Here is a 10,476-nt window from a genome sequence, read left to right on the forward strand (position 1 = left end):
CGATCTGCTAGCAATGTTCCTACTTATACAGCCCAAAATGCCGTTAGTCTTCTTGGCAACCAGGGCACACTGTTGACTCATATCCAGCTTCTCGTCCACTGTAACCCCTAGGTCCTTTTCTGCAGAACTGCTTCCTAGCCATTCGGTCCCTAGTCTGTAACAGTGAATGGGATTCTTCCGTCCTAAGTGCAGGACTCTGCACTTGTCCTTGTTGAACCTCATCAGGTTTCTTTTGGCCCAATCCTCTAATTTGTCTAGGTCCCTCTGTATCCTATCCCTACCCTCCAGTGTATCTACCACTCCTCCCAGTTTAGTGTCATCTGCAAACTTGCTGAGAGTGCAGTCCACGCCATCCTCCAGATCATTAATGAAGATATTGAACAAAACCGGCCCCAGGACTGATCCTTGGGGCACTCCGCTTGAAACCGGCTGCCAACTAGACATGGAGCCATTGATCACTACCCGTTGAGCCCGATGATCTAGCCAGCTTTCTGTCCACCTTATAATCCATTCATCCAGCCCATACTTCTTTAACTTGCTGGCAAGAATACTGTGGGAGACCGTATCAAAAGCTTTGCTAAAGTCACATCCACTGCTTTCCCCTCATCCACAGAGTCAGTTATCTCCTCATAGAAGGCAATTAGGTTAGTCAGGCATGACTTGCCCTTGGTGAATCCATGCTGACTGTTCCTGATCACTTTCCTCTCCTCTAAGTGCTTCAGAATTGATGCCTTGAGGACCTGCTCCATGATTTTTCCAGGGACTGAGGTGAGGCTGACTGGCCTGTAGTTCCCCGGATCCTCCTTCCCTTTTTTAAAGATGGGCACTATATTAGCCTTTTCCCAGTCATCCGGGACCTCCCCCGATCACTATGAGTTTTCAAAGATAATGGCCAATGGCTCCGCAATTACATCCACCAACTCCTTTAGCACCCTCGGATGCAGCGCATCCAGCCCCATGGACTTGTGCTCGTCCAGTTTTTCTGTGTGGGCTGGCCTCCCCGGCTGCACTACAACTCCCCTGCTGTGCTGTCCCCCTTCACCCTGGGGCTGGGGGAACCCATGGGTGCTGCCCATGGGAGCAGGGTGCAGCTGGTGTGACGTCCAGGACAGTGTTTCCATTTCAGGTGAGAACCCTCTGCCCCCAAACACCCAGCTCAGAAGGTGCCATCCTCTGGCGCATTCCCTGGGCAGCTGGAGGAATTTCTGTAGGACTCTGTCAGATTCCACAGGGCTTTCCCTGCAGGGCTGCGGGAGTGTCCGGTTCCACATGCTCCCTTGGCCTGGGGCCTGGTATTATCCCTTGTTTACAAGGCTGACATGTGGATGCCATCTAGGGCTGGGGTGGGGGAGAGCGGGGTAGGGCAGGGCAGCCTGGGGACCCTCTAGGGATGGGAGTGGGATGGCTCGGGGACGCTGCTGGGCTAGGGGATTCGAACAGGGCAGGGTGGACTGGGGGACCAGAGCACATGGTACATTAAGGACCCCCCACTCCAGGTGCTCATGGGTCCTGTGACAGCAGGAGGTGGGGTGTTCAGTGCTAGTGAGCACACCCTGGTGCTGTGAGGAGAGGCCCAGGGGATGCTGGCTCCCCAGTGTGACCCCTCCCTCCTTGGCCTGTTCCCCTTGCAGTCCTGGGACGGTAGGAGATGGCGCGCTCCCTCTACCGCCTTCTGCTGGTCCCCACCTGCCTGCTGCTGAAGCTCTCCAAGCTCCTATACTGGCTGGCCGTGCATAGTGCCTCCTACCTGGTGGGGGCTGCCTACTGCCTGTGGGTGCCGTGGCTGGTGCTGACCCAGGGGCCGTGTCGGGCCTTCCGCTGGAGGATGCGAGAGATGCCACCACCATGCCTTACCGATGCCTCCTATGGGGAGCACTGCTACCTGCAGCTTAAGGTGCTGTGGGGTGTGTGTGGGGGGGAGGGGATGGGGGGGACAGTGGGGCTGGATCCTCCTGCAGAGTCTTGAGGGGCAGTGGCCTGCAGAGTCCAGGCTGCAGCTCTTACCCCTGTGATGGTTCTTGGGATGCCCAGGAATGAGTCACTTTGGAACCCCCGGCCTCCAGCCAGAGGAAGTCTTTGTGCTTAAGTGGGTGTCAGCTCCCTGCCACCTCCAGTCTGTTAGCCCCCAGGCAGCCCTTCCTTTGCCTTGCAGATTAACAATAGGTGCACCGCAGTCCCAGAGCCCCTGTGAAGCATTCCCCTGTAGTGCCTAGCCCCCGTCCACTGAACACGGAGACTTGGCAGGTCAGCTGTCCAAGGGACAGCGCACACCAGCTGGGATGGTTCAGCATCGTGTCTAACATCACAGGGCTGAGTTCCAGTTCGGGTGAGAACAGGCGTACAGGTCGTAACGAAGAGCGAGAGCTAAGAGCTAGCGAGCGAGGATGATGGAAATGGGAAGGTGACACAAGACAAAAGCGTAACACGATGCTTAGAGACTAAACTTCACTTATTTAACCATGTGTTCAATGCATATACACAACTCCTTCAATATCAGCCATCCCCCCCACCTGCAAGGATTCTGAGGAGCGGGATGACATCGCCTTCCATTGGAAACCTCCCATGATGTCATTGCTGGGTAAACGCCATTAAGTGGTGTGCTCGGTGTAGTGAGTTTGTCAGGCTGTTGGAACCGTGAACCGTTTGCCTGCTGGTACCAGTGGGGCTGGTAGCAAAGTGGGCAAAGCAGCAAGTGGGCAGAGCTTGGCTGCCGTGTGGCAGCGTGGCTGTGCTCTGCTGAGTCGGGAGTTCCATTTCTGGGGCGAGAATTGGATCAATGAGCAGGTGTGTCTACAGCAGAGACAGACGCTCAGTGTCCCATCCCACCTGCTTGCTTGCTTGGTCTGTCCAGGCTGTCCGAGCCTCTGGCTATTGCCCCAGTTGGGGAGCAGGGAGACAATGGAGGGGGGCAACTCTGTGGCAGGAGGGAGGTGCGGGGGGTAGGGCAACTCTGTGGGAGAAGTGGACATACCCTTGGCAGGGTAAGGTAGAGGGGGAGGCGGGTGGGGTGGGAGAGGCAGTGGTGGGGCACCCTGACTGTGGAAGTCCAGCTCTGTCCAGCGTCACTCTGCCCTGACAGTCGGTCTGCCTCGCTGTCTCTGCTTCCAGGCTTTACCAAATGCATCCTGGTGGGGCATGACTGGGGTGGCACCATCGCGTGGAAGTTCGCCATGAATCACCCCGACATGGTGGAGAAGCTCATTATCATGAATGCCACCGACCCGGCCGTGCTTAAAGGTGATGCTCTGACCTGCAGGGGTGCTGGGCTCCCCCCACGAGGGTCTGTGGCAGGTCCAGGGTGGAGGAGGCTGGTTCTTGCAGCACAGGCGGCTGTGGTGCCTGCCAGCAGCACGGAGGTTTCGACCAGGTGACAGTAGCACTCCTTGGGGTGGGGAGACGAAGGCTCCCAACCCGTCCCCCCCCCCCCACACACACACACACAGGGGCTGCAGGCTCTCCGAGCACCAGGCCAGCCCAAGCGAGCTCTGAAATGACGTCACTGGCACGTGCCGCGTGACTTTCGCTCCTGTCTCTGGTGGGAGCCCTGAGCGTTCCAGGGGGCCCCGGGGTAGGAGACCCTCCAGCCTCAGCATGTCAGTGTCTGCCTTTCTGCCCACCCGCTGCAGAGTACGGAGGAGGCCACCCCTGCCAGCTGCTGCGCTCCAGCTACATAGTCATGTTCCAGCTGCAGAGGCTGCCTGAGCTGCTCTTGTCTTTGGGTGACTTCCAGGTGGGAGCGGGGAGGTGGGAGCAGGGAGTGGGGCTAGTTGGCTGGGGGAGCTGGGGATCCGGGGAGGAGGGGGGTGGGTGAGGTGGGAGCAGGGAGTGGGGCTAGTTGGCTGGGGGAGCTGGGGATCCGGAGAGGAGGGGGGTGGGTGAGGTGGGAGTGGGGAGTTGGGGGTGGGGGGTGGGTGAGGTGGGAGCAGGGAGTGGGGCTAGTTGGCTGGGGGAGCTGGGGATCCGGGGAGGAGGGGGGTGGGTGAGGTGGGAGTGGGGAGTTGGGGGTGGGGGGTGGGGGAGGTGGGAGCAGGGAGTGGGGCTAGTTGGCTGGGGGAGCTGGGGATCCGGGGAGGAGGGGGGTGGGTGAGGTGGGAGTGGGGAGTTGGGGGTGGGGGAGGTGGGAGCAGGGAGTGGGGCTAGTTGGCTGGGGGAGCTGGGGATCCGGGGAGGAGGGGGGTGGGAAGGGACCTGGCAGCCGTGGCTCAGCTTAATTAGGATTCCAAATGTGCCCATTTATAGAACTGCCCCTTCGCTCTCCCTGGGTGTAGCCACCTCTGGGGAGGGATGTGGCACCTGGTAACCACCCACTATGCAGCATGTTAGGGCTGAAGGGCAGGGTGGAATGGCCCCAGTGGGAGTTTAACCCTGACTTGGGAAAGCTGCCAGGGGATCGTTAATGACTGCAGACATTTACAGCTCTGGTGTGCAGCTCCTTCAGCACCCCATACAGCCCTGCTGGGGTATTGGGATCGGCACTGACTCCTGAGGTGAGGGCCCAGCACCTTGGGGCCAGCACAGTGCAGGGGGAGAAAACCTGCCTACTGAGTGGTGACTGGCACTGCGTCCGGCACTCCCTTGCCTTTCAGCTTGGGGGGTAAAACAGAGGCCCTAACCCCACTGGCACTTGTTAAAGATCTCGGGTGCTTTTTGCAAGGGTGCTGGTCTGGCTGAATTCTGGGATTATACCCACCTAGGGAATTCAATTCTGTCCATCTCCCCACCCCGCTGCTTTCTTTTGGATGCACCAGTTGAGCTCCCTCTCCTCCTCCTGTCCCAGTGGCTAGGTTCCACCCCAGCAGTGGCTGCATGTCAGTGGTGGGTGGAAATCTAATCTACCATTTTTTGTGTGTGTATTAACCATGGCCCTGTAAATCAGAGGGACAGTGGCTGCTTTGTAAACGGGAAACACCCATGCTAATTAGGGATCATCCCGTTCCTAATGGCTGCAGTAATAAACTGCTGGTTAATTAGCAAGTGCGGAGGATAGAGATTAATGGGAAGGGGCTGGGAGTAGCTAGAAGGAGGGGCAGGAGTGACACCATGGAATTCATGCTGGATAAAGGTCGCTCCTACAGCAGGGTTGGGAAGGGAGAACTAGTCAGCCCTACATTAAATGGGGGAGAAGCTAGGAACCGGTAATGCAGCTAGAGAGCATGGGATTGGGGGATCCCAGCGAGCGGGGCGGGAATGAGTATCAATTAATTTGGCAGCTGATAATATCCCAACAGACCTGAAGTGAAGGGGGGAACAATGGGCATGACCCTCCCAGGATGGGGCCACAGACTGTGTTGTGGGGGTGGAGGGGGGGCTGGGATAAAAGCTACTGACTGCCTTTGGGGCAGTAATTACTGGAACTGCTGCAGGAGCAGCTAAATAGCAATCCAATGACCTCTGCTTTGGAGGGAGCTGAGCTTTATACTAAAGGACCCTGGCCCTTTGGAGCAAGGTGCTTTGTTCTGGGCTGCCTAGAGCCAGACTTCAGGAGAAAGGTGGGAAAGTCAAACCCATGAAAGAAAATAATTAGCTGGTGGAACTCACTGCTATGGGAAGTCATTGAGGCCTGAACTTAGTGAGGTTCAAACTTAGTGATGATTCTCTGGGTAAGGAAGAGAGCCAGAGTTGTTAGGTTATGACCAAAACCAAAGGCAAAACACCATGTTGGCCAGGAGATCGACAGTCCTGCTTCAGAGCCTGGGAGGAGACCTTGTGGGGACTGGGGGTGAGTTCTTACCCCTTCCTCTCTAGCAGCTGGCACTAGCCCTGTCTGAGATGGGATCCTGGGCTAGATGGGGTGTGTGGCTGATCCAGGTTGGTGATGCCCATGTCCCCTCCTCCCCATCTGTGTCTGTCCTGTCCATGCCTGATCTGGAGGCAGGAGCTCAGCAGTGTGACCACCTCTCTCTACATGCTCCAGGACTCACTGAGGAGATGTATTTTAGGGTCCCTCGTTATTCTGGGATTCTCCCCTGGGATTCGGGATGCTCTGTCATGGGGAGGGTCAGGACTCGGCCCTCTCTACACACACTGTTTGGGCCACCACCGGGGAGACAGCCCTTGCTTGATCAAAGCCACGTGGGGGTAGGGTGACCAGACATCCCGATATTGTCCCTACAAATTGTCCCGATATCTGCCGGCAGCGCTTTTTTATTTTGCTCCCCCCATGTGTCCCAATTTTTTCTTTCCCTCACCTGGTCCCCCTAGGTGGGGGTTCTAGAGCAGTGCTTCTCAACGACCAGTGCTAGGACCAGCACCAGTCCCTGAGATCTCCCTGACACGTTTGGAAGACAGCAAGCTTGTTCCTGGTACGAAAAAGGTTGAGCAGCACTGTTCTAGGAGAAGCAGCATGAGCATGCGAGGGGCCCATTCTGGGATAGAGGAGACGGAATAGGTCAGTTTCCTCTGTGGAGGCCGCTGACTCCAGGCTAAGCCTGCAGGCTAGGAAGAATGGGGGGCAATTTTGGGGAGCACCCCACCTGTCCCAGTAGCCGGGCAGGGTCATCTCTGGGAGCGGGAGCCCCCATACGCCAGGCTTTTGACACTAGCTGGAACTCTCTTTCTGCATTTCATGGGGGCTCCCCATCCCTGCCGTGGGGAGCAGGCTCACCGGGCTCTGTAGGGAGCTAAGATTTGGGGCATGACAGTCTGTTGGCCAGGAGCCAGGCCCCCACCCCTTTGGCTTGCCAGGCTCCAGATCCGAGCCATCCCTGCGGAGGGATTAGGCTACCTGGCTCTGGATGGAGCATGATGGTTTGTCTGCCGGGAGCCGCTCACCAGGCCCCAGATCTGAGCTGTCCCTGACCCCGGCAATGTCTGTCCTGAGGCAGCTGTTGAAGGACACTTTGGGAGGCAGGAAGGGAGGAATCCAGAACCCTGAGCGGCGCCTGACGACACAGGAGCTGGAGGCCTACATGTTCAGCTTCTCCAAGCCCGGAGCGCTGACACCACCCCTCGATTACTACAGGAACATGCTCAGGTAGGGCCCCTGCCCCTCCATGGAGCTCACCCCAGTGCAGCACACTGAACCCAGTGAGTTGCCCCTCTGATGCTGGGGAGATGGGACGGGTGAGGGCACACGTGCTGGGCTGGGAGGAGCAGGAGGGGGAAGTGGCTGCTGCGGCCCCACTGGCTGCCCGAGCAGCCCTGCAGGGAATGAGTGGAGGGGCTAGTGGGTGGCAGCCCCGAGGCAGGGAAGGGATGTGCTGGGGCTTGCACAGGACTGTAGGATCCCATTCCACCCCGTGCTTCCCTGACACTGCCCAGAGCCAAGGGCCGGGGGATCTGTCTGCACTGGGAGCTGCGGCCCCTCTCTGCTCCCAGAACCAAATCTGTGGTGTAGTCGCCCCTGGCAGAGTCTGGTGCTGCCAGGCAGGGCCGGCTCCAGGGTTTTGGCCGCCCCAAGCAGCCAAAAAAAAAAGCCGCGATCGCCATCTGCGGCGGCAATTCGGTGGAAGGTCCTTCGCTCCGAGCGGGAGTGAGGGACCGTCCGCCGAATTGCCGCCGAATAGCTGGACCTGCTGCCCCTCTCCGGAGTGGCCGCCCCAAGCACCTGCTTGCCAAGCTGGTGCCTGGAGCCGGCCCTGCTGCCAGGGGTAACTATGGGCATGTTGACACTACAAACTTAGGTTGACCTATGTTAGGTTGACTTACAGCCACTGCAGATTCGTATCCACACTACCCTCCTTACCAGCACGATTCCACCGACTTAAGTGGGGCAGTGCAGGAGGCTGAGAGCCAGGGCTCTCAACCCTGTGCGTGGCTGCCCCCCACCCTTCCCTGGGCTCTCAACTCCCAGATACCCACTGCTGGGAGCCCTGATGCCCCTCCCCCCCACGGCTCCCCACGGGGAACTCCGCACCCAGAGCCTGGGCGGCTGCCAGGCTCCTGATGGGGAGCCAGGAACTGGGAGTCCGAGGGCAGCCGGGCTCTAGCTGGAGCCCTACACCCACCCCAGGGTGACAGCCTGAACTGTGAGCTCGGCTCTAAGAGGGAGCCGTGAAATTAACAAAAATGACATCCAATAGCTGATGTTGGATGACACGGACGCTGTGTCACCCTATCTACACTGACATAAGCCCTAAGCCTCTTGTGGAGGTGGAGTAGTTATGTCAGAGTAGTAGTGCACTTACATCAGCAGGAGCAAGGCTGTAGTGTTACTCCTGGGGAAATTCTGCGCCACTGCGTGTGCGCAGAATTCATGTTCCCTGCAGATTTCTTTGCTTCCCTGCAGAAAAATGATTTTCTGGCAGGGAAGCAAAGGGAAGCTCCAAGAGCAGTCATGCACCACTCCCTAGCTGTGCAGGTACATCATTTCAGGCATCCGGAGTAGCCAGTGGTGACGTAAATCACCATAGGACTGGGAACACCCCGGCCAGTGGCTCCTACCCTGAGCTGGGATTAGCTGCTAGTCCCGGCTGGGCTGGAGGCAGGAGGGGACGGGACTTCCTCTTCCCCTGCAAGGAGTGCTGGGGCTGTGTCAGACCCACCCCCAGAAACCTCCCTCAGCTGCAGGAAGCTCAGCATCCTCCCCTGCTTCCGGCCCCCATCGTTCCTAAGCTGTGGGGACGGGGGGCAGTGTACAGGGAGCTGCTCTCCCATCCACTCAACCCCTGTGCATATGGACCTCCCATACCCAGACACCCCTGCCAAGCTTCACCCCGTACACCCAGAACCTCCATGCCCGAACCCCAACACCACTGAACCTCAACCCCTGCATCTGCAGACCCCTGCACCCAGACCCCCTGCCTCCAATCACCCCCCACTGAGCTCTCTACACTCAAACCCCCATCCTGATGAGCCCCACCCCCTGCACCACCCTGAGCTCCCACATCCAGACCCCCAGGCCACTGACCCCCAACTAGCTGCACCCAGACCCCCGTGCTGGGCCCCAACCCCTTTCACCTGGAAGCCCCTGCAGAGTCCCATTGCACCCCCCCAATGAGCCTCTGTGCATCAGATTCCCTCATACCTAGACCCCACACTGAGCTGCCTGCATCCAGATTGTCCCACACAGAATCCAAAACCCCAACACTGAGCCCCTCCACACTTTGATCCTCCCTGGTTGAGCCTGCCTACCCCAGACCTGGTGTGCCTGGTGCAGAGGGCCAGGGCCCCAGTGTGTTTCTGGAATAGGCCCAGGCCTTGTGCTGTGTCAGGATTGGGTGCAGCCTCACCACTGAGTCTGTGTTCCTGGGGGTGGGGGTGGGGAGGCTGTAGGGTGATCTCCCATCTTCGTACAGCCATCGGCCTGTGCTCCCCACTGCCATGCTGGAGCCTCTGCATTTATTTATTGACAAATAAAACTTGCAGAATTAATTTTTTGGTGCAGAATGCCCTCAGGAGTAGTAGGGTGGACACTGATATAGCTAGGTCGATGTAAGGCAGCTTACGTCTACCTAACTGTGTAGTGTAGACCAGGCCTTAGTCAGGTGCTGCCAGGCCTGTGAGTGGCAAGACAAACCCCCAGGCTCTCGCTGGGGTAGCAGGTCTAACTATGGAGTTCTGGGAAGGAAGGTGCAGTCAGGCAGCTGCCCCAGAGGCTGTGCCACCCCCCATCAGCACTAAGGTAACCTGAACGCCCTCCCCCGTATTCCGCTTACCCTCCTGTCTTTGCCCACCATCCCTGTGCTGTGAGGGGGCTCTGTGCCCACTGCCCTGGGCAAGTGGTCACCTCTCTCTCCCCCTCCCTGCAGCAGGAGCTCCATGCAGTGCAAGGACGTGCTGGTGCCCACGCTGGTGATCTGGGGGGAGAAGGACGTGTACCTGGAGGCTGGGATGATCCCCCTCCTGGAGCAGTATGTGCGCAAGCGCTGCCGCGTGCGGCGCATCCCAGAGGCCAGCCACTTTGTCAGCGAGGACCAGCCCGACAAGGTCAATCAGCTGATCTGGAGCTTCCTGCGGGAGAGTGACTGAGCGGGGCTGGTGCCATGCCTGGGCCCCATTTACTGGCTTGGGTGTGGCAAGGCAGGGACCTGATCCTGGCAAACCAGCCCCGGACCCTCCACTGGGCCAAGCCCCCTCCCCCCCCCGCACTAATTGGTCTTGTGCCTGGGGTACCATCCCTCCAGCAGCAGGTCACCCCTCCAGATCCTGCCTGAGCCCTCCTGCAGAGAGGAGCCCTGAACTCCCAGACGTATAGGTAGGGCCCTACCAAATTCACGGTCCATTTTGGTCAATTTCAGAGTCATAGGATTTAAAAAAAAAAAAAAAAAATTCATGATTTCAGCTATTTGCATCAGGGTGTTGTAACTGTATGGGTCCTGACCCAAAAGGGAGTTGTCGGAGGGTTGCAAGGTTATTGTGTGTGGGGTTGCGGTGCTGCTATCCTTCCTATTGGGCTGTTGCTGCCGACGGCGCTGCCTTCAGAGCTGGGCAGCTGGCGAGCAGCAGCTGCTGGCCAGGAGCCCAGCTCTGAAGGCAGAGCTGCCGTCAGCAGTAGCACAGAAGGATGGGATGGTATTGCCACCCTTACTTCTGTGC

General features: G+C 58.4%; 1 protein-coding gene across 1 annotated transcript; it reads left to right on the plus strand.

Moving 5' to 3' along the window:
- Nucleotides 1–1,648: 1,648 nt before the first annotated feature.
- LOC135891980 (epoxide hydrolase 3-like) lies at nt 1,649–9,909 on the plus strand. The gene is made up of 5 exons (XM_065419662.1): nt 1,649–1,904; nt 3,109–3,237; nt 3,627–3,730; nt 6,825–6,973; nt 9,690–9,909. The coding sequence occupies exons 1-5, from the start codon at nt 1,649–1,651 to the stop codon at nt 9,907–9,909; spliced, it is 858 nt and encodes a 285-aa protein (XP_065275734.1).
- Nucleotides 9,910–10,476: the final 567 nt, after the last annotated feature.

Source organism: Emys orbicularis, chromosome 19 (assembly GCF_028017835.1).
Source record: "Emys orbicularis isolate rEmyOrb1 chromosome 19, rEmyOrb1.hap1, whole genome shotgun sequence".
Lineage (NCBI taxonomy): Eukaryota > Metazoa > Chordata > Testudines > Emydidae > Emys > Emys orbicularis.